Source organism: Pinus tabuliformis, chromosome 1_1, assembly GCF_031772625.1.
Source record: "Pinus tabuliformis cultivar Carrire ecotype Pingquan chromosome 1_1, CPIR1, whole genome shotgun sequence".
Classification (NCBI taxonomy): Eukaryota; Viridiplantae; Streptophyta; class Pinopsida; order Pinales; family Pinaceae; genus Pinus; species Pinus tabuliformis.
Genome location: NC_142297.1, coordinates 541034655 through 541059941, shown reverse-complemented (window position 1 = coordinate 541059941; position 25287 = coordinate 541034655). Strand labels below are relative to the sequence as shown.

The 25287-nt window shown below is 38.7% G+C and overlaps 1 protein-coding gene across 1 annotated transcript; it reads right to left on the bottom strand.

The window, feature by feature from the left end:
• Positions 1-600: 600 nt before the first annotated feature.
• Positions 601-25287, bottom strand: LOC149214227 (galactolipase DONGLE, chloroplastic-like). The gene is made up of 2 exons (XM_089389337.1): positions 24351-25287; positions 601-926 (listed from the first exon to the last, which is right to left on the bottom strand). The coding sequence occupies exons 1-2, from the start codon at positions 25285-25287 to the stop codon at positions 601-603; spliced, it is 1263 nt and encodes a 420-aa protein (XP_089245463.1).

The window sequence follows — 25287 nt, the reverse complement described above, 5'->3', positions numbered from 1 at the left end:
TTGAGAATTTCACAACAGAGCTTCTTTTATCAAGAAAAGTTTAACTTGCTCTCATTTAAATCATAAAATTGTTGATCTGCGGAGAGAACATAGTATAGATAGATATAGATATAGATTTTGCCATTGAAGAATTTCATACCACGAGCATGAAGGGAGATGCATGATGTCAAATACTAGATCTAAAAAGGAAAATGCGGACTGATGAGATTTTGAGTTTGCAAAATACATTGATCATTTCCAATACAATTACAAAAATATGGGTATTTTTTGGTCGATTGCAGATTCTCCAAATATTTGGGAATCAAATAGACGTGGGCACTATCAATTTTTTGACTGCGCCTATGTCCGTCCAATTCCCAAATATTCGAAGAATCTGCAATCTACTTAAGCTCATGGCAAAAATACAAACTTTGGGTGATTTGTGAATAGCGAGAACACTTTGATTATAGATACGTATTGTTCCTGAGTTGTTTATATATTAGAATAATGTCTACAAAGTGGTACATCTATGCAACTGTGCAACAACACTTTCTTGCTAAAACAATGTCAGTGAAATCCTAATGAATAATGATGTCAAAATTTCCTAATTTATTTATTTCTTTAGAACTTGTCAGAAGCTCCATCAGATTTCATCTCTCCCTCATCCCCAGTAGCAAACTTCTCTGTCCGTGGATCTCTCATTGAAAATTCCATGGAATCAGAAATCGGTAGGGCGGTATCTGGCATTGATAAGAGCATTCTAACCAGTGGAGATTTCTCTGATCCACTGTCAGATGGACCTGTTGTTGCATCCGCAGTTAACTGGCCTTCCGCCCTCGAAATCGACTCTGGTCCCTCTTCAATCCTTCCCCTTGACCCCTTGTGTAAGGACTTGCGGTCTGTGCGACGGGTAGGACGCACATCCGGTGCGAAGAGGCGAGCTACGGCTAAGGCAAACGAGCGAGGATGTGATAATGCACGTGGAGAGTCTTGGCTGGGTGAGTTTATACCATGGGGATGAGTTGGCAAGTCACCCACGGGCCGACCTCATAAATTTGCCATGTGGGCGAAAGGTTGCTGGGTGGTCCCGAGTGATAGGCGGGCCGACCAACAAAGATGGACGAGTTTGCAAGTATGGAGGGCGTTGGCCGGACGAGTTGGACAAGTCGGCCGGGTGGCACAACTCGCCCACCCACCATATATATGGATGGCATGGTTGGGGAGCAAAAACGATCAAGCAAATCAATCAACAAGCATTCGGACGAGTCAAAGGACGAGCTCGAGGTGGAAAAGTGCAAGTTTGAGCATGGAGGAGTAGGCTTGAGGTGTAGGTCGCATGGAGGCACATGCGCCCACCTGCCGGGCAGACTGCACAAGGTTGAACGGTTCGGTTGACAGCACGAGTGGAAGGCCGCACGAAGGTGCACTCGCCCGTCGGTTATGCCACGGGTGGATGGTGCACCGAGGCGCCCACCTGTCAGTTAAGAGCGCGGATGGAGGGCTGCACGAAGGCGCCCACTCGCCGGTTGGTTGTGTGCACGGGTGGACGGTTGCACGAAGGCACCCGCCCATCGGTTGGCGAAATCAGGTGGAGGGTGAACGAAGACGCCCACCCGATAGTCCGAAGGGGAGACGGTGAACTTGGGTAGGGGTGAAATGAAGACGCCCGCCTGCGGTTGGAGTTTTGTGTGAGGCTGCACAGAGGTGTTGCCGGTTGGAAAATTTGGCTAAGTGTGGAACGTAAGAGTAACCACCATGCAAAGCATGCACGATGTGGGAAACTCGTTGGCAAGACACGAAGTCAGAATTTTGGCTAAGTATAAAACTTGGGGTTTCCAAGGTATACTTGTATTTTATGAAAGATTGAAAATATATTGAATTCGGGAAAGATTCATATTCAGGGAGTTGCCCCTCCCTTTATACAGTTGCAATTGTGTTGTATATTTATAATTGATGTGGATAATGAATGTGTATAGGTTTTCATTAGCATAAAGGCTAATAATAATACTTGGTGAAGAAAAATAAAACTAAGTATCGAATGTTAAGGCGTACTCCATGAACATAAGTATTGGTGAAAAGAAAGTGTTCGGTGGTGCCACACCTCGCTGTAAGTGGTTGAAATACTACCAAAGGTGTAGTGGCATGATAGTTGGTATCAGAGCAGTTGATTCAGGCATTGAAGGTTGAAGCTGCTACACAACTACACTATAAAGTGCAGTTGGTATCAGATCTCATGGTTTAAGTTGTTGATCGAGAGCAGGGTTGCTCGTGACGAAGTGACAGTGGAAACAGGTACTTGCAGGTGAAGGAAGTTGGTTTCACATACAAGTGAAACAATAACTGGTTCGGTTTGCAAGGAATTGGTGAAGCTGGTGGATGGTCTATACTAGATCGCAAAGAAGGAAAGACGAAGCAGAAACGGCAGGTCAAACTCATGATGTATCAGGTGAATCTAGCCACAATGTGACCAAGGCTTTCATAGAAAGGATACTAGAGAGAATGGAGGAATTGGAATCTTACTGGTCTACAAAGATGACTCTGGTCACGAAGGAACTAGAGGCTAATGTGTAGATGAGGGAAGAGCTCGATGAACTCCGGACTCGACATGAGTACAATGATCTTAAGTGTACACGACTTGAAGATGAAGTCATGGAGATTGGAGAAGCGAGGGATCGAGGTCTGGTAGGGCTCTTAAACTTGCAGAAATCTCTTGACGATGCAAGAGATGAGATTGTGGTGTTGAAGAAGGTCGTGAGACATAACTCAAGTGGAGGAGTGTCTCATGTGAAAGTCAATGAACCAGAATCTTATGATGGTACAAGAAGTGCGAAGACTCTTGGTAACTTTCTCTAGGATATGGAGCAATACTTGGAATGCTTGGGTCTATCCGATGATGAGACAAAGGTGAAAGTGGCTGCTCAATTCTTGACAAAGGATGCCAAGCTATGGTGGAGAAGGAGAATGGATCAGATTGCTAATAATAGTGCTGATGACATTACTTCTTGGGATGTTATGAAGAAAGCTTTGGAGGCTCATTTCAGTCCTCAAGATGAAATGTGGGAAGCAAGGATGAAGATTAGATTTATTAAGTAGACATGGAACCTACAGACATATCATCGGGAGTTTGCAAGTGTGGTTCTGGAACTTCCTGACATGGCGGAGAGGGACAAGGTGTTCAACTTCATGATTGGATTGAAACCTTGGGCATGCAATGAAGTGAAGAGGCAGAAAATAAAGACGTCTGAAGAAGATTTTGCTGTTGTGGAACGATTGGTGGAGCATTATAACGAAGCTTCTGATGAGAAAAAGAAGAAGTTCGATAACCCGAAAGAGAAGAAAAAAGATTATGCTTTGAAATCGGATGAGAAGACGAAGACAAAGAAACCATTGAAGTGTTGGATTTGTGTTGAACCACATACGGTGAAGAATTGCCCTTCTAGACCGAAAGTGGCTGCTATTGCACAATCTAATACGAAGAAAGAAGAACCTTTTCTGGGGATGATGTAGATTCTTGGAGCTGTTACTGCTACAAAAGTGGTCTCTCGGAGAGATCCTGAAAGGAACAGTTTGGAGTATGTTCAGATGAATATTGGAGGTATGGAGGTACTCACTATGGTAGATAGTGGAGCTACTCATAACTTCATGAGTGAAGATGTTGCGAGAAGGATTAGGCTGAAATTTGTACCGGTGAAGGCACAAATGAAGACGGTGAATTCTCCTCCTAATTCTATACTTGGTGTAGCTGAACGAGTGGACACAACACTAAGTGAGTGGACCGGGAAAGTCAACGTCACTATAGTGTGGATTGATGACTATGAGGCTGTGCTGGGGATGGAATTCTTGAAACAATATGATGCTATGATTGTTCCACATTTGAAGAAGTTGTACATTTACGATGGAAGGGAAGATGTACCCATTGGTGTTCCAACCATTGGTGTGACAAGGCCAGATTGTAAACTAGCAGCGATGTAGATGGAGGATGAGAAGTGATTGGATGATGTATGTAACCAGCTGTCTACTGCTGAGGCAAAGCTTACTAAGCAGTCATTGGTTATCAAGACACTATCTGATAGTATCTTGGATTTGTCAAGAAGGCGAGAGGAGGTCGAGGATGATGATGACGAGGATGTTTATGTGAGACTGAATGTCCATGAGGAGGATCGGGTGGTATATTTGCAGAGGATGGGGATAGAGGATCCTCACAGATGGATTGAGCTTATTAGTGAGGGTGAGCCTTCAGGCTCTACTCCCTCTACATCTTCTTAGATGACATAGAAGATGGGGCTCATTGTTAGCTGCTCATGGCAGTGAGTCCTTAAAACAAGTTGAGCAGGTATGATAGATGGTGTAGGAATGGTTTGGCATTAGCATCATTACATGTTGTAGATGGGATGGAGCTTCCATGGACCTAAGCATGGCAGAGATTCATGGTGAGTCCAGGATGTGGCAGAGTCTGAGAAAGACTGGTGTAGGCATAAGGATGTGCATTCTTATGGTTTGAGCGTGACGGTTGGACTGATCACCCGACTAGTTCGAATCATGATGTCGAGAAGTGTGCAGAGAGAAGTTTTCATTATGTTGGAGTATCTGACGACAGTTCACAGAATGGGATGACACATGATGGAGACAGTTGTTTTACATATGTTGTAGGGATGTTTGTAGTGTATGGACTCGCTGATATCATGGACCGAGGATGGGATGATTATCTTGATGAGATGATGACCTTGGTGGCAGGATGGTTACCGAGATGGTTTATTTTCTAGGACGACAATGACTTCAGGTGAAGGAGGATGTACGGACCTGCGGTGCATGTGCTGGGCAAGATGCACATCCGGTGCAAAGAGGCGAGCTATGACTAAGGAAAAAGAGCGAGCATGTGATAATGTGCGTGGAGAGTATTGGCTGGGCGAGTTTATCCCGTGGGGACATGTTGGCGAGTCACTCACGGGCCAACCTCATAAACTTGTGATGTGGGCATAGGTTGGTGGGTGGTCCCAGGTGATAGGTGGGCCAACCAACAAAGATGGATGAGTTTGCGAGTATGGAGGGCGTTGCCTAGACGAGTTGATGAGTCAGCTGGGTGGCACGACTCGTCCACCTGCCATATATATGGATGGCGCGGTTGGGGAGAAAAAACGATCAAGCAAATCAATCAACAAGAATTCGGACGAGTCAAGGAATGAGCTCAACGTGCGAAGGTGCAAGTTTCAGTGTGGAGGAGCAGGCTTGAGGCACAGGTCGCACGGAGGCACATGCGCCCGCCCACTAGGCAGACTGCATGAGCTTCACAAGGTTAAACGGTTTGGTTGACAGCACGGGTGGAGGGCTGAATGAAGGTGCACCCGCCCATCGATTGTGACACAGGTGGAGGGTGCATGAAGGTGCCCACCCGTCGATTAAGAGCGCAGGTGGAGGGCTGCATGAAGGCACCCGATTCCGGTCCATTGTGTACATGGGTGGAGGGCTGCACGAAGGTACCCATCTATCGATTAGCGAACTCATGTGGAGGGTGAACGAAGGAGCCCGCTCGATAGTGTGAAGGCGAGACAGGGAACTCGGGTAGGGGTGAAATGAATACGCTCGCCCGCAGTTGGAGTTTCGTGTGAGGCTGCACAGAGGTGTTGCCAGTTGGAAAATTTGGCTAAGTGTGGAATGCAAGAGTGACCACTGTGCAAGGCGTGCACAAGGTGGGCAACTCGTTGGCAAGACACGAAGTCGAAATTTTGGCTAAGTATAAAACTTGGGGTTTCCAAGGTATACTTGTATTTTATGAAAGATGCAAAAATATATTGAATTCGGGCAAGACTAATATTCACGGAGTTGACCCTCCCTTTATATTATTGCAATTGTGTTGTATATTTATAATTGCTCTGGATAATGAATGTGTATGGGTGTTCATTAGCATAAAGGCTAATAATAATAATCGGTGAAGAAAAATAAAACTAAGTATCGAATGTTAGGGCATAGTCCATGAACGTAATTATTGGTGAAAAGAAAATGTTCAGTGGTGTCGGACCTCGCTATAAGCGGTTGAAAGACTACTGCAGGTGTAGGGGCATGACAATTGGTATCAGAGCAGCTGATTCGGGCATTGAAGGTTGAAGCTACTACACAACTACACTATAAAGTGTAGTTGGTATCAGAGCTGATGGTTGAAGCCGATGATCGAGAGCAGGGTTGCTCGTGATGAAGTGACAGTGGAAAAAGGTACTTGCAGGTGAAGGAAGTTGGTTTCACATACAAGTGAAACAAGAACTGGTTCGGTTTGCAGGGAACTGGTGAAGCTAAACTCATGATGTATCGGGTGAATCTAGCCATAGTGCGACTGAGGCTTTCATAGAAAGGATACTAGGGCGAATGGAGGAATTGGAATCTTACTAGACTACAAAGATGACTCTCGTCACGAAGGAACTAGAGGCTAATGTGTAGATGAGGGAAGAGCTCGATGAACTCCAGACTCGACACGAGTAAATTGATCTTAAGTGTACAGAACTTGAAGATGAAGTCAAGGAGATTGGAGAAGCGAGGGATCAAGGTCTAGCAGATATATTGAACTTGCAAAAATCTCTTGACAATGCAAGAGATGAGATCGCGGTGTTAGAGAAGGTCGTAAGACATAACTTAGGTGGAGGAGTGGCTAATGTGAAAGTCAAGGAACCAGAACCTTATGATGGTACAAGAAGTGCGAAGACTCTTGGTAACTTTCTCTGGGATATGGAGCAATACTTGGAATGCTTGGGTCTATCCGATGATGAGACAAAGGTGAAAGTGGCTTCTCACTTCTTGACGAAGAATGCTAAGATGTGGTGGAGAAGGAGAATGGATCAGATTACTAATGGTAGTGCTGATGACATTACTTCTTGGGATGATATTAAGAAAGCTTTGGAGGCTCATTTCAGTCCTCAAGATGAAACGTGCGAAACAAGGATGAAGATTAAATTTATTAAGTAGACAGGGAACCTACAGACATATCAGCGGGAGTTTGCAAGTGTGGTTCTGGAACTTCCTGACATGGCGGAGACGGACAAGGTGTTCAACTTCATTATGGGATTCAAACCTTGGGCACACAATGAAGTGAAGAGGCAGAAAATAAAGACGCTTGAAGAAGCTTTTGCTGCTGTGGATCGATTGGTGGAGCATTATGACGAAGCTTCTGATGAGAAAAAGAAGAAGTTCGATAAAATGAAAGAGAAGAAGAAATATGATGCTTCAAAATTGGATGAGAAGACGAAGAGGAAGAAACCATTGAAGTGTTGGATTTGTGTTGAACCACATACGGTGAGGAATTGCCCTTCTAGACTGAAAGTGGCCGCTATTGCACAATGTAATATGAAGAAAGAAGAACCTTTTGTGGGGATGATGTAGATTCTTGGAGCTGCTGCTGCTACAGAAGTGGTCTCTCACAGAGATCCTGAAAGGAACAATTTGGAGTATGTTCGAATGAAGATTGGACGTATGGAGGTACTCACTATGGTAGATAGTGGAGCTACTCATAACTTCATGAGTGAAGATGTTGTGAGAAGGATTGGGCTGAAATTTGTACTGGTGAAGGCACAAATGAAGACAATGAATTCTCCTCCTGATTCTGTACTTGGTGTAGCCGAAAGGGTGGACACAACACTAGGTGAGTGGACAGGGAAAGTCAACTTCACTATAGTGCGGATTGATGACTATGAGGCTGTGCTGGGGATGGAGTTCTTGAAACAATATGATGCTATGATTGTTCTATATTTGAAGAAGTTGTACATTTACGATGGAAGGGAAGATGTACCCATTGGTGTTCCAACCATTAGTGTGACAAGGCCTGATTTTAAACTAGTAGTGATGCAGATGGAGGATGAGAAGAGATTGGATGATGTATGTAAGCAGCTGTCTACTGCTGAGGCAAAGCTTACCAAGCAGTCATTGGTTATCAGTTCACTATCTGATAGTATCTTGGATTTGTCAAGAAAGCTATAGGAGGTCGAGGATGATGATGATAAGGATGTTTATGTGAGACTGAATGTCCATGAGGAGGATCAGGTGGCATATCTATAGAGGATGGAGATAGAGGATCCTCACAGATGGATTAAGCTTATTAGTGAGGGTGAGCCTTCAGGCTCTACTCCCTCTACATCTTCTTAGATGACATAGAAGATGGGGCTCATTGTTAGCTGCTCATGGTAGTGAGTCCTTAAAACAAGTTGAGCAGGTATGATAGATGGTGGAGGAATGGTTTGGCATTAGCATCATGACATGTTGCAGATGGGATGGAGTTTCCATGGACCTCAGCATGGGAGATATTCTTGGTGAGTCCAAGATGTGGCAGAATCTGAGAAATACTGGTGTAGGTATAAGGATGTGCATTCTTATGGTTTGAGCGTGACAGTTGGACTGATCACCCGACTAGTTCGAATCACGAGGTACGGAAGTGTGCAGAGAGATTTTGGCATTATGTTGGAGTATTTGATGACAGTTCATAGAATGGGACGACACATGATGGAGATAGTTGTTTTACATATATTGCAGGGATGTTTGGAGTGTATGGACTGGTTGATATCATGGACCAAGGATGAGATGATTATCTTGATAAGATGATGATCTTGGTGGCAGGATGGTTACCAGGATGGCTTATTATCGAGGACAAAAATGACTTCAGGTGGGGGAGGATGTAAGGACCTGCGGTCCATGTGATGGGTAGGACGCACATCCGGTGCGCAGAAGCGACCTGCGGCTAAGGCAGACGAGCGAGCATGTGATAGTGCGCATGTAGAGTCTTGGCTACGCAAGTTTATACTGTGGGGACGAGTTGGCGAGTCATCCACAAGCCGAACTCATAAACTTGCGATGTGGCGAAGGTTGGTGAGTGGTCCCGGGTGATAGGGGGGTCGACCAACAAAGTGTGATGAGTCTGCCGGGTGGCACGACTCGCCCACCCACCATATATATGGATGGCGTAGTTTGGGAGCAAAAACGATCAAGCAAATTGATCAACAAGCATTCGGATGAGTCAAGGGACAAGCTCGAGGTGCAATTTTGAGCGTGGAGGAGCAAGCTTGAGGTGCAGGTCACACAGAGGCACATGCACTCGTCCACCGGGCAGACTACACGAGTTGCACAAGGTTGAATGGTTCAGTTGACAGCACAAGTGGAGGTCTGCAATAAGGCTCACCCACCCGTCGGTTGTGACACAAGTGGAGGGTGCATGAAGGCGCCTGCTCGTCGGTTAAGAGCGGGGGTGGAGGGCTGCATGAAGGCGCCCGACCATCGATTGGCGAACTCGGGTGGAGGGTGAACGAAGGCACTCGCCCGATAGTCCAAAGGCTAGACAGTGAACTTGGGTAGGGGTGAAACGAAGATGCCCACCCGCGGTTGGAGTTTCGTGTGAGGCTGCACAGAGGTGTTGCCTATTGGAAAATTTGGCTAAGTGTGGAATGTAATAGTCAACATCGTGTAAGGCATCCACGAGGTGGGCAACTCATTGGCAAGACACAAAGTTGGAATTTTGGCTAAGTATAAAACTTGGGGTTTCCAAGGTATACTTGTATTTTATGAAAGAATGAAAATATATTGAATTCGGGCAAGACTCATATTCAGGGAGTTTCCCCTCCCGTTATAATGTTGCAATTGTGTTGTATATTTATAATTGTTGTGGCTAATGAATGTGTATGGGTGTTCATTAGTATAAAGGCTAATAATAATACTTGGTGAATAAAAATAAAACTAAGTATCGAATGCTAAGGCATAGTCCATGAACATAAGTATTAGTGAAAAGAAAGTGTTCAATGGTGTTGCACCTCGCTATAAGCAGTTGAAAGACTACTGCAAGTGTAGGGGCGTGACACTCTGCGCTCCGCACCCTCCTCTTGATTCCCCTCGTCACTTTTTTTGGACCATGTTTTGGGTCCGTTGGCATCAACGTAGTAAGAAACCCTTCCCCCCTCTTCGAGTTTGTCACCCTCCCCTCACTCTCCCATCCCGAACCCTTCTTGCTCTTCCGTTATCTCTCACCCTCTACATTCCAACTCCCTTTCATCACCAAATTTCGTTATCCCTGACCCTCTTCATTCGAGCTCCCTCTCTTCAAAATCCTATTCCCTCTATCGCTTTGAGTCCATTGGCCTTTGTGGTTTTAGTGGAACACCTTATTCTAGGTTTGATAATCACTTGAATAATATGACTTTTAACATTAAGAGTATCAATAGTATGAATAACAATAGCACCTCTAATTTTAATAAATCTCTTCATAATAAAAATAATGGACTTTATGAGAAGAACAATTTTAATAATAATAGATTTAATAAATATTCTTTTAACTTGATTAAATTTAAGGATAAGAACTTAATTAGTAATAGATATAATATAGATCTTTTTTAATATATTATTATTATTATTATTATTATTATTATTATTATTATTTTATAATAATAATAATATTATTATTATTATTAAATATGTTTTGGATTTAGATAATAATAAAAATAATAATAATAATAATAACAACAATAATCAGAACGATGACGACAACAACGATAATAATGATAATAATAAAAATAAAAATAATATCTATTTTACGTTTTAAGAATGTGATTAATTTTTTGAGCAAAATCTTTGATTCTTTAGTCTTCTTAATAAAGGTCTCAATTTTTCCCTTGCCCCGAATAAGATTCCTATTGATGACATTATCTGTAGCATTGAGTACTGTATTAAGGACCTTCTGGATAATGTTAAGGAAATTATTAGGGAAGATTGCGCTATTGTTTTTAGGAAGGCTAAACCCCCTAGGAAAAACCTCAGCAAGGTTGAATTTCTTCACCTTAAATCCATAATGGATGACCCCGACATTGTTGTCCTTAGAGTAGATAAATGTGGAGCTATTTTCATTCTTAATAAGTCAGATTATGTCCACAAAATGTTAGACCATCTATCTAACAATGGTAGTTACATCAAGCTTAAGAAGAATCCCATTAAGTCCTTCTCAAAGGAGGTAGCCACTACTATTAAGTCGGACCTGTCCCTTAGTCCTTCTTCCTGTATGCTCTTTGAAAGCAATCCCCTCACCCCGAGGATCTATGGCCTCCCAAAGATTCATAAATCCAGGGCTCCACTAAGACCTATTATTAACACAATAGGCGGACCCACCTATCTTGTTACTAAATTCTTAGCTCAGAAGCTTATCCTCTTGTTGGGGGCACTGATCCTTTCTGTAAAGGCTCTGCCACCTTTATTGAAGAGTGGAGAGATATCAAAATAGAACCGGTTGATTTGCTGGTTAGTTTTGACATTGTCTCCTTATACACTAAAATCCCCATCCAAGAAGCCATTGATATCATAAATCGTGTCACTAACAAAGGCACTGTCAAGTTAGTCGGCCTCTGCCTCACCTCGACCTTCTTTAGTTTCCAAGGTGATTTATATGAGCAAATTTGTGGCGTTGCGATGGGCTCCTCTCTTTCCCCTATTTCGCAAAATTGTTTATGGAAGATGTTGAGACCAACGCCTTAGCCACCGCTTAATTTCGTCCTAAAAAATGGAATAGGTTTGTTGATAATACCTGTGTCATCTGGCCTCATGGTTGGGAGAATCTTAACATGTTCCTTAACCATGTTAATTCCAAATCTGACTCCATCAAGTTCACGACGAAAGTTAAGGTGGATGGTCGCCTTCCCTTTTTCGACATTCTCCTTTCGAGGATGAGTGATGGTTCCATTTGTCAGCAAGTCTATTAGAAAAAGACTCACACTGAACATTATCTCCATGCAAGTTCTCATCATTTCCTGACTGAGAAATTCGGCGCTATTAACACTCTTGCTACCCCTTCTCTAAGAATATTTGACGATAGCCACCTTGAGAAGGAGAAATCTCATCTTCTTGAAGTGTTTAGAAATAATGGGTATAGTAGATCTCAAAGTCTCAAGGCCTTTCACAGAGCCTGCAAAGAGTCTAGAGTTAAGCATTCTCGTGATGATCCTATCTCTAAGGTTCATCTCCCGTATATCCAAGGAACCACAGATAGGATTGTCCATATCCTCAAGAAGATTAATATCGCTTCTTCATTCAAACCACTCAAGACCATTAAGAACTCTCTTAGATTTGTTAAAGACCCTATGATCCTAAGGACTCGAAATGGGTCTACCTTGTTCCCTGCTCCTATGGTATTCCCTAGATTGGAGAAATAGGTAGATCTATTAAATAGATAATCAATGAGCATGCTACAGAAATTAGACACAAATGCTCCCACTCATCTGCCTTAGCTGAGCATGAAGAAAAATCAAAACACCATGTCAACATTGAAGAATCCAAAGTCATCGCTAAGGTAGATCACTTCCACCACAGGAAGCTTAGGGAGGCGATTGAGATCGAGAGGCATGCCAATAATCTCAATAGGGATGATGGTTGGAAACTGAGTAAGAGTTGGATTCCAACTCTCTCATCGTAACTCATCATTCCTTTCTTCTCCCCTCTCCTCCTTTTTTATTTATTTATTGATTTATTTGTTTTATTTGTTTTTTTCGTTGATCCCTTATTTTTATTGATTGATTTGTTTTATTTGTTTATTAATTCTATTTATTTTATTTGGTTTTTGCCTTGATCCCCTATTTTTATATTTATTTATTTATTTAGTTTTAGTTTTATTTTATTATTTTCTTCCTTGATCCCCTATTTTGATTTTTATTTATTAATTATTATTATTATTATTATCAATTAATTATTCATGTACTTATTTATTTATTTAATTTAATTTTTATTTTTTGTGTAACAATATAAAATTTATAGTATTATATTTCTTCTTTCTATCCTTTAACTCTAATTTGATATATTTTGCATGGCTTCCTCTTTGAAGAACTTATTCATCCCTTTCTAAAATATTATAAACCTGAATTTAATAATTTTTTATTCATAATGTCTAGTTTTCTTATTAGTCAACCTATAACAAATAAAATGAAATAATTTATTATTAAATGACTAACTTACATTAATTTGATAATATTAAAACTCAATATTTTATTTTTATTTATTCCTTAACAACTATTTCCCTTTACCACTAACTCCCTAATAATTTATTTCTTTACCTATTAACCAATTCACCAACAACTAGTTTTTTATGGCTAACCCTGGGCAATGTTGCATTCTTACAATTTATTCGTTCTGATTGATGGATTTCACCTAGTTCTGAGGATGAACCACATTAGTTGGTTCGAAACATCAACGAAATCCTTCCAATGTGTTTAATCCGAAAGGCTTTCCTCTACATTATGGATGACAAAAGTCTTAGATCTATCTTTGTATGTATTTGAAAGCCTACTTACTTATAGATACATATGTTAGTATTTACGCATACAAGGGCATACCTTAAAACCATTATTTTTTAGTAGGTAGAATGAGAGAGATGGTTTTGTTTTGAATATGTTCATATTTATATAGGAAAAAATAATGTAGTTAGTGAATTAGTAACTTTACATTTGTGATGGTTAGTTTTCAATTATAATGATTGATTAAGAATAATGATAATGATAATGATGATGGATAATGTTCATTGAGGTTAGATTTAGTTTATAATATTATTTAGATTTCTTGTTTATGTGCTCAAAAAGCATCAGGGTAAATTTTCAAGGATTATTACAGTTTTTATGGATTAAAAGGTTATGAGGTTGATATTGTGAAAAATATTTTGAAATTGAGGTCTAATAATGGAATTTGGAACACATTTGAAGAGAGAGTGTTTTTTCCTTTTCAACTTTTATAGTGCAACAAAGATGATATATCTTTCCAACCCATTGTGCTTTAGAATTTGTGTAATTTCTAGTTTGGATATGGAGCTTGTGAGAGTCTATTTTTATTTTAATAATGTCAATACTCTTATTTACAATAGTCAAAATAAGGAGATATTTTTTTATTTTATAGATCAGGGTTAATCACCTATTTATAGTATCTTAATTTTCTTTTATCCTTTAATTCTTTATCACATCCCAATTTCTTCTTAAATTTTGATGTTATAATATTTCTAACGTTATCTTTATTTTGTAGATCTTCCTTTATTCTTAATGGCTTAACCAAGATTTAGTAGTTGCATGTCATCCCTTTTTAGTCATAGTTGGATTTGGCTAGACTTTGAAGAAACATTTGGAAGCATGTGGATAATTTGTTCTTGTACATTAGATACCTTGTCATATTTGTATCCTTAGATGAAATATTCTCATTTATGGGGAGGGTAGGAGAGGTGTATTTCCTTTAACTTTGGTGTTTAATTTATAAAATCCTTTTGATTCTTTTTTTTAAATCCGTGATTCTATAGAGATATTGCATCCCTAAATTTCATATCCATATAAGGTAACAAAAGAGGATTTTCATCGTAAATATTTGAATTTCAACTAGTTTATAATTATTTTCAAGACCATGATAAGCTTTCTACCCTCCATTTATTCTTATTTTAATGTTGCAGATCTAATTTAGTTTATGATAAATATATATTTCAAAATATCTATGCAAAATCAATATAAGTTGTTTTTGTTCTATATGAGTGCACCATAATTGGTCCTTTTCAATTTAATTATCATAATATTTACTTTGTTAGTTTGAAAAAGTAAAACCATACTAGAGTACACATAATTTGGGATTATTGGTTTCTTTCTATGATCACAAGGACTTCTCACCAAAAGAACATTATAAACAATATAAAGAAGAAGGATGATGACTAAACCAATGATTTTTTGACATAATCTATTTCCTCACAGCATTATTAGGTGACCTATTAATGTATATATAACAAAAGGTAGGGGATAGGGGTGAACCTCTATTAACTCCTATATTGTAATTATTTCATTTTACTAACCCTTGGTGTTCCTAAACATGGAAATAATTTTCTCATATAGCCTTAGTGTAAAAACTCTCAACTTGAAAAAAACTTTCATCTCTTCTAACCTATTCCAAAGTTTCATTATGGGCATTATGTCAAAAACTTTTCTAAATTCAATGAAACAACAAAGAGGATCAACTTTATTATTGTGACACCTCTTCGTAATGATCTAAGTGTAACAAGGTGTTCTATACTTGAATTCTAACCCTCAATTTGGCCTAGGCTTTAGTTTTTTTGCATGGAAATTAGAGGAAATTTCAGCCTAAAAGTAGCCTTCTAAGGAAAAATAATAAAATAATAGTTAAAATAATAAAATAATAATTATGAATTTTGGAGCGAAAAATGAAAACTACTTTTTTCATTTGTATTTTTCGCTTATTTGCTTATTGTTTTATTCAAATTTCAATTGTAGACACTAGCATCCAACGAGTACCCATCATGTATACTTCTCAAAAGGCCCACATTGATAGTTTTGAGAAGTATGCTTAATGGGTACTCATTGGATGTGGAATGAAGAAAAAGTGCGTACACTTGAAATTTAAGTAAACCTATAAGACGATACGTCAAAAATACAATTAAATTTTTTATTTTCTCTCCAAAATATTTACATGTACCTCTTTTAAAATTGAAGGTATTTTGATTGGTTTACATGTTATGTATATGAAAATTTCATTGGCACTTTTAGGATGAATTTTACTCTAATGTTTATATTCATACACTAATATTCTTTTTAAAAAAGAATTCCACATAGCTTTTTCTAAAGTTAGACTAATCATAACCTTGTTGTACTTAGAGGGATTACTTTTGTCCCCAATTTGAAAAATAAGTACAATGAGGCTTTGTATCCAAGGTTTGGGGAAACCTTACTTGGATACTAAATTGAAAATATTATGTCTGTGGAGTGAGTGAATGGGCCCTCCAATTTAAAAATGTAAACTTGGGGAATTTGATGTCCTTAGATTTCCCTTTTGTGATCTTTTTATCCTTTATATTGATGATTTCTATAGAAAGGTTTTGTCCCCAAATTTGGAGTTTTCTCCTTGGTGTTAAGAATTTATAAATGTTTTCAAATTACGATTTCCAAGTCCTAAACATATCATTTTTTTATTTTTTTTGTCATAATTTACATCCCAAATTTCTAATGATCTAGTTTAGTTAGCTACAAATGTTTATATTTCTTCCTACTTATACAAAAATTACTTAGCAATAATTGGTGCTTTGTACCTATCTATGATATCAAATTTTAATAACTCATTAGAGACATCCCTAATGAATTTTCTAACAATTTCACACTTAGTATCCTACTTATTATCATATCAAGGGTTGATTTTTCTATTTCTCTTTTCACATCACAATGCCTCATATAACTTGTTAACATAATCCAAAGGATTATTGCAAATACATCAAAGATGTTTCAAATATTGTTCTTATAATATAGGATATGTATTGAATTTTAAAATCCTTAAAAAATTTGTAATTTTCTTTAAGAAGGAAATTATCTTAATTTATAATTTTATTTAATTGGTCTTTTGTTTTTTCTTTTTCCCATAAAATAAAGAGTTAGTGTAAAATATTTATTATGAACATTAGGATAATTGTGATTTAAAAGATTAAAATTTATTATTTGATTTTAGATAGGGATATCATATATCACATATCTACCTTTTATATAGCCCATGAATACATGTAATTTGGTTGGATGTTGTCCACATCATAAGACCATTGCAAACTTCTAGATCATGACAATTGTAAAGCTTTATTAGCTTTGTTTTCTATATGTTAGCTTAAAAAAGTCCCCATTTAACTATACGAGTAGGTTTAGAATCATTAGTCAAACGAATAGATTGATTACTTTCATTTCTAGCATTAAAGTGTCGTAACAAAAGCCTACCACCATCGTTTCTAAACTTTAAATATGTTGTTCTAAGTTATTGTAGGTAGAGGAAAATTTGATCTAGGTTGCTTTACTTAGAAAATGTAAAACTACTAGGTATGGAAAAAAACATTACATAAATATTATATTATCAAGATTAATGTTTAAAATATACATCAATATGCAAGGAGAAATGATTTTTATATAATTATATATCTCTCCCATTTTTTTTATGGTAAGGATATTCTTATGCTAATAGGTATGTATATTTTGGAATTGGGCTTCCAGAATTCTAATTTAGTTATCAATAATTATTATATGGATGCTAGTGATTTAACCTCCATAAAATTTTCAAGAATATACTTAATAGTATACATATATGAAAGGCTAATAAATAATTTCAAAATAGTTACCTCTTTAGTGCTTTTTTATTTAAATTCATTAATTGAAATAATAAATAATTTCGAAATAGTTACCTCTTTAGTGCTTTTTTATTTAAATTCATTAATTGAAATAAAATTAATTAATTGAAACAAAAATGTCATATACATGATTATTATATGAAATGAGTTTTGATTTTTTAGTCATAAGATATTGATAACCTATGGTATTGGTCAATGGTATTTTGACAAATCCTATTTATATATTAATAACCTTCATAATAAAGTGAGAATAAATTTCCATAATCATAAATTATTTTTTAAATGTATATATATAAATTTTATATTTATATAGAAATTTAACAATCGTGTCTATGTTAATGCATTTTCTATTTTATGATCACTTATGATTGGAATGCATTGGATTGCATGATCAACTAACCACTTTTTCGGTAACAGATCACTGATTGGCTGACAACCTCATTCTATGATAATATGTAGCTAGCTACCAAAGGCCATATACATCTTGGAAACAGCCCGATACAATTTCTTCATGGGGTTTCGGGAATACAGCTAGAGTAGCCATATTCAGCCTTGCAAATTCGATCTTCCTGTTGCTGCTGGAACCTGCCAAGGTTTTCGATCAGTAAGTCGCAGCTCTTATTGACAAGAGCAGGGTCTCTTCCAGAAGATTTTAAAGGTTTACCCTCTCCCACATAACCGTCGATCAGATGAAGATACACCTCTAAATTGTGCGCGTTAACAAGATTGCACGTATGTTTCAGAAAGGGGGAGTTATTGTTGTCCAAAACAACTGTTGGGTATTTTTAATGGGGAAAATACCAGAAACCAAATGTTCAAACACACAGAGGCAATGCTCTGTTTCTTTTACTCCAGGATCTTTGCACAGGGAAGCCTTTTAAAAAAAATTCACTGAGTAACAGAGTATTTCACCACCATAAAAACATTTCTATTAAAAAAAACTGATACAAACTTCATCCTCTTTTTCTGAGAGGGATTTACCACTGTAAAATCCTTTTTATATTCACCGCTGTGAAAAACAACTTACTGCTGTAATAAAAATTTACATATGCATTCAAAAATGCACTCCACCATTTTCTTTATGCACTGCTGTGCAAAACCACACATGGTTTTTCTTACACCTCTGTTTTACAAAAATGCCACACAAAACATTGCAAACCTGTTCTTGTCTTTTTACACACTGCTGTGTGTTTTTCCTTTTACTGCACCATCATCCTTTTACGCTGCTGTGAATACATCTCTATATTTCCTCCCGTGTGCCATACACATAATAATAAGTCAACACAAAAACATGAACATATTACATACGATTTTTGTATTTTTTAATACATGCCGTAAAAACAACATAGACATCTATTAAAACGTGCCCATACCTATGTTTAAATGCACCATACCTTGACATAAAAAAAAACTTACGTGCTCTACATAAGAAACTTCAATTTTCTACCTACCACTATGACGTTTCATTAATTTAAAACGCATGGTCAACCAAAACTTAGATTTACTCCACGCAATGAAATTAATATTTGCCGTATGCAGGTTTGGAGCAGCTTCGGACAATCAACGGATGAAAAAGGTGGAGCAGATCCAACGGTGGATAACGATATCGGAAGGCACTTTGTTGCAGAGCTTTACCACCCGAGAAAATTACGTTGGCTTACGTCAGGGGTGAACCACGCGTCAGCTCCAAAATTTCTCGGGTTCAAACATACGGAAAATCCCTTTGACGGAAAGCGACCCGAGAACTCTCCGGCGGGTTTGTTGACCGGTTTCTGGCAATGTTTCCAGCTGCGTTGAAATTACATTTTCAACACTCCCCTTTAATTTCAACAGCTGGGCATTCGGTCATACCAAGACACTTTCTCAAAAATTCAAAGCTCTTCTGATCAAGTGGTTTTGTCAAGATGTCTGCAACCTGTTCTTGAGTCCTGCAATGTTCTAGGACAATTTCTCCATTGTTCACCAATTCTCTGATGTAGTGAAACCTTGTATCAATGTGTTTCATTCTCTTATGAAACACTGAATTCTTTGACAACGCAATAGTTGAGCTATTGTCACAAAAGATCATTGCCGCTTTTGCCTGCTCTTGGCCTAAGCTTCTCAACATTCTTCTCATCCACACTGCTTGACATGCTGCTGCTGTAGCTGCCACATATTCAACCTCTGTTGTAGACAATGCTACAATGGACTACTTCTTAGAAGCCCATGAAATGGTTCCTGAACCCATATGAAAGACATAACTGGAAGTGCTTTTCCGATCATCTACACTTCCAGCCCAATCGCTATCAGTGTATCCAACCAAATCTGAATGTTCTGAGGCATGATATAGAATTCCAAACATTTTGGTACCTTTGACATACCTCAAAATTCTCTTTGTTGCCTGCCAATGTGCCTCCTTTGGCCTCTCCATAAATCTGGAAATTAAACTAACAGCATACATAATATCAGGCCTAGTTGCTGTTAAATACATAAGGCTGCCCACAATGCTTTTATACAAACTAGGATCAAAATCCTTGTTGTTGTCCTCTCTGCTGAGCTTTAATCCCATCACTGTGGGAGTGATTGCTGCCTTGCATTCTTGCATGTTAAATCTGTCCAAAACTTGATTTACATATCTTGCTTGAGATATAAAAATTCCTTTTTCATTTTGATCTACTTCTATGCCTAAGAAGTATCTCAACAAACCCATGTCAGTCATTTCAAATTCATCCTTCATGACTGATTTAAAATTCTTAATGAGCTGATCATCATTACCTGTGAAAATCACATCATCAACATACAAGACAACAATTAAAATTTTACCATATTTTTCTTTGATGTAGACGGTGGGTTCTCCTTCACAATTGTCAAATTCATTATCCAATAGATATGAATCTATCCTGCTGTACCATGCGCTTGGCGCTTGCTTCAGCCCATAAAGAGCCTTCTTCAATTTGCACACTTTGTGCTCTTCACCTTTCTTCTCATAGCCAAGAGGCTGTTCAATGTACACCTCTTCTTTTAACACTCCATTTAGGAATGTTGACTTCACGTCCATTTGGTAGACTTTCCATTTGTTTTGAGCTGCTATGGACAGCACTACTCTCACGGTTTCCATTCTTGCAACCGGTGCGAAAGTCTCCTCATAATCTCTTCCATACTGCTGCTTGTAGCCTTTGACAACCAGCCTTGCCTTATGTCTTTCAATCTTGCCTTTAGCATTGCTCTTGGTCTTGTAAACCCATTTCACACCAATGACTTCTTTGCCTTTTGGTAGTTCAACCAAATCCCATGTTTTGTTTCTCTCTATGGCATTGATCTCCTCATCCATAGCTTCTATCCATTTCCTATCTTTAATTGCTTCTTCAAAATGGATAGGATCATCAACATGACAAAACAAGGCAAATAAGGAATTCATTCCTTCTTCATAAATTTCACTTAGATTTCTAAATTTCTTACCTCTTTCATTTGGTGTGCAAGTGCTTGAAGATGCACTTGAATTTCCTCCTTGTGGTGTGCTTGGAGAAGCACTCTCATTTATCCTCAATGGTGTCCCTTGCTGTCCTTGTGTTGGCGCTGCTGTTTGGGGATGCATTTCAGCCACTTCCTCTTCATCTTCATCATGAGACAAACAGTTCTTGACATTTACTGTTTTCTCTATGCTTCCATCCCAAGCTTCCTCCTCAATGAATTGAACATCTCTGCTGACAAAAAACTTCTTGGTAGATGGGATATACAACATGTAGGCTTTGGATTCCTCACTGTATCCAATGAATAGACATTTCTCCCCTTTGCTGTCCAACTTCCTCCTTAGCTGATCTGGAATGTGTGCATAGGCCACACATCCAAAAACTCTCAAGTGGGTGACACCTTGCTTTCTCCCACTCCATGCTTCTTCCGGCACTTTGTTCATCACTGCTTTTGTAGGACACCTGTTCAAAATATACACTGCACAATTTACAGCTTCAGCCCAATACTCATTCGGCAAATGCTTTGCCTTCAGCATGCTCCTCGCCATATCCATGATGGTTCTGTTCTTCCTTTCAGCAACTCCATTTTGCTGCGGAGTGTACCTTGCTGTAAACTGTTTGTGAATTCCATTTTCTCTGCAAAATCTTAGGAATTCCTTGGAGATATACTCACCTCCTCTATCAGTTCTCAAAACTTTAATGTGCAGCCCGCTTTGGTTCTCCACAAGTGCTTTGAAATTTTGGAATTTCTCAAAGACTTCACTTTTGTTCTTGAGGAAATATATCCAAGTCTTTCTTGTAAAATCATCAATGAATGTCAAGAAATATAGGCTTCCAGCTAATGATGGAGCTTGCATTGGTCCACACAAATCTGAGTGGATAATCTCTAAGGGTGTCTTTGCCCTTATGCTTTTCCCTGATGGAAAACTTTCTCTATGTTGTTTGCCCAATATACAACCTTCACAAAGGCTGTCCGGCTTCTCTATTAATGGTAATCCCTTTACCATTCATTTTCTGCTCAATAATTTTAGACCTCCAAAATTTAGATGCCCGAATCTCAAGTGCCATAACCAATTTTCATCCTTTGGCACACTTTGGAAGGCCTCTTGGGTAACTGCTGCCATTTCCTTCTTGTTCTTCAAGTCTGCTCGGATCCGGAGAGGGAACATCCTGTTCCTTGTAATCTTCACTTCAGCAATGCATCTTTTGCTGGGTGGTATATCAATGATGGTGCACACATCGTTTACAAAGTAAACATTGTAACCCTTTTGGACAAGATGTCCAACACTCAAGAGGTTACATCTCATTCCGGGGACATAGTAGACATCTGCTATGGTTTTCCTTTCTCCTTGTTTTGTAAATATTTTTACCTCTCCTTTTCCCATAACAGACACTTTACTATCAGTTCCTAGTGTGACCTCTGACTTCAAGTTTTGATTTAAGGCTGAGAAGAGGGCAATGTTTCCTGTCATATGGTTGCTGCAACCTGAGTCTAAAAACCATATGTCTTCACTATGTGTTTCAGCCATGTTACAAGCTAACAGGACATTATTTTGACTGTTGTTTTCTCTTGTAACATTTTCATTTTGTCTACTGTTCATATCATGCTGTTTCTTTCTACAATCACTTGCATAATGTCCATACTTTTTGCAATAATAGCATTGAACATTAGATTTATCATACCTTTGTCCTTGAGCATGATGTTGTCCTCCTTGTTGGCTGCTGCCTTGGCCTTGGTTCTGATTTTAATTGCTGCCTCTTCCTTGTGCATTTGATGGGTTGTTCCTTCCACCTCTGTTCTGGCTTCTGCCTCTTCCTCTTCTGTTTCCTCTGCCTTGACCTCTTCCTCTTCCAAAGGACATCTGGGTCTTGAAGGCTTGCTCAAGAGATGAGTTTTCATTTCTACTCAACCTCTGCTCATGTGTTATTAGTGATGCATGTAGCTCATCAACTGAATAGTTTGAGAGATCCTTTGTCTCTTCAATGGTGGTGACTATGGCATCAAACTTTGAGGGTAAGACCCTCAATATTTTCTCCACAATCCTTCTGTCTTCAATGGTTTCTCCATGAGTTCTCATTTGTGTGATTACACCAATCACATGAGTGAAGAATGAGTCAATGTTATCTGACTCCTTCATGCACAGATTCTCAAAATCCTTTCTCAGCAATTGTAGTTTTGCTGTCTTCACTCTCTCCATGCCTTGATAGGCTGTCTTAAGGGTTTCCCATGATTCATTTGCTGTCTTAGCTGCTGCTAACCTTGGAAATATACTCTGGTCTACTGCTAGATACAACAACACACGGGCTTTTGAATCCTTCTTCCTATTGCTCTTCAACAGATCCTTCTCTCCCTGAGTTAATGCATTGAACTCAGTTTCATCTGCTGGTTCTTCAAAACCATCTTCAACTATTTCCCATAAGTCTTGGGAAGCAAGCAAGGCTTTCATAGTTATTGACCAGTAGTCATAGTTCTTCGCATTAAACTGTGGGAGCTGGGTATTAAACATACCCATACCAGTGCTTGTGCTAGCCATTCCTTGACTGTGTATTTAAAACACTGACTCTCTTCAATAACAAACAAGATAGCTATGAAGAATACCTGAATCCTTCGTTGTCTGAGTCTTCTATCTGCCTGAGAAGTTTTGCTGCAGCAACAACCTTCTCCCTTCAGCTTCTTTAACTTCTTTAAAGAGCCTGGACTGGCTCCGATACCACTGTTGGGTATTTTTAATGGGGAAAATACCAAAAACCAAATGTTCAAACACACAGAGGCAATGTTCTGTTTCTTTTACTCCAGGATCTTTGCACAGGGAAGCCTTTTTAAAAAAATTCACTGAGTAACAGAGTATTTCACCACCATAAAAACATTTCTATTAAAAAAAATTGATACAAACTTCATCCTCTTTTTCTGAGAGGGATTTACCACTGTAAAATCCTTTTTATATTCACCGTTGTGAAAAACAACTTACTGCTGTAATAAAAATTTACATATGCATTCAAAAATGCGCTCCACCATTTACAAACTTCATCCTCTTTTTCTGAGAGGGATTTACCACTGTAAAATCCTTTTTATATTCACCGCTGTGAAAAACAACTTACTGTTGTAATAAAAATTTACATATGCATTCAAAAATGCGCTCCACCATTTTCTTTATGCACTGCTGTGCAAAACCACACATGGTTTTTCTTACACCTCTGTTTTACAAAAATGCCATACAAAACATTGCAAACCTGTTCTTGTCTTTTTACACACTGCTGTGTGTTTTTCCTTTTACTGCACCATCATCCTTTTACGCTGCTGTGAATACATCTCTATATTTCCTCCCGTGTGCCATACACATAATAATAAGTCAACACACAAACATGAACATATTACATACGATTTTTGTATTTTTTAATACATGCCGTAAAAACAACATAGACATCTATTAAAACGTGCCCATACCTATGTTTAAATGCACCATACCTTGACATAAAAAAAAAAAACTTACGTGCTTTACATAAGAAACTTCAATTTTCTACCTACCACTATGGCGTTTCATTAATTTAAAACGCATGGTCAACCAAAACTTAGATTTACTCCACGCAATGAAATTAATATTTTCCGTATGCAGGTTTGGAGCAGCTTCGGACAATCAACCGATGAAAAAGGTGGAGCAGATCCGACGGTGGATAACGATATCGGAAGGCACTTTGTTGCAGAGCTTTACCACCCGAGAAAATTACGTTGGCTGGCTTACGTCAGGGGTGAACCACGAGTCAGCTCCAAAATTTCTTGGGTTCAAACATACGGAAAATCCATTTGACGGAAAGCGACCCGAGAACTCTCCGGCGGGTTTGTTGACCGGTTTCTGGCAATGTTTCCAGATGCGTTGAAATTACATTTTCAACAACAACTTCGACCCCAACATGAAAATATGTCCAGGGAAGCCAACTCAACAAATTTCTGAACCATCCCCATGAGTTCTCATTCACAACAAGTCCAGGAAATTTGGGAACAATATCGTTCTTATTCACCAAACGAAGCGCCTTAACACCAAGTTCTTCCATTCTTTGGGCGAATGCTCTATTCCCTACGCGTGGAGAGGCGAATGCAAACACAGTAACAGGTATAGGGCGTGCTGGTGAATGTAAGTTCAGAATTTGTTTAACATCATATGAGCATAAGGTTGCGAGAGCAGCTCCTAAACTGTGCCCAGTTAAAGTAACACTCAAGGCCTCGTCCTTGTATTTATCTAAGAGTCTTATAACTTCTGAACGAGCAGTTTCTCCTGTAGAATTATAACAATTTAGAAATCTCTTCTCTACTCGGACGCCCTTCTCCTTGAGACATTTAGTAGTTGATAATCGAGCAGGAACTAAAAAATCTGTGAGATCTTGTATCCATTCTTGAGATGTTTGGGTTCCTCTCCACGCTATTATAATATCTCTCCGGCCGGCTCTTCGTATTTGTTGAGCATCTGTGCAGACCGCAATAAAGCCAATCCAAATAGATTGCTCTGTCTGCCTCCCCAATATAATATCAGTCTCAGTATACAAATACTTGGTGACTCGATACCCGTAGTAAGCTTGCCAATTACCGGCCACGTTATAATTACTATAAAATATTTCATCAGGGCTGTATTTACACCCACCATAAGAACTCATGCAAACTTTACTATCGAATGCATCACCATATCTAAGTATCTCGTGTTTCCCATTGATTGGATTTAATAACCCATTCCACAT

What these genes read in the sequence shown, in the direction of transcription:
- LOC149214227 (XM_089389337.1), bottom strand. Translation starts at nt 25,287, where the DNA reads ATGTGGAATGGGTTATTAAATCCAATCAATGGGAAACACGAGATACTT. An exon ending in TTCCGTCAAATGGATTTTCC is followed by an intron (nt 927 to 24,350) that starts GTATGTTTGAAC and finishes CGTTTGCCTTAG; the next exon opens with CCGTAGCTCGCCTCTTCGCA.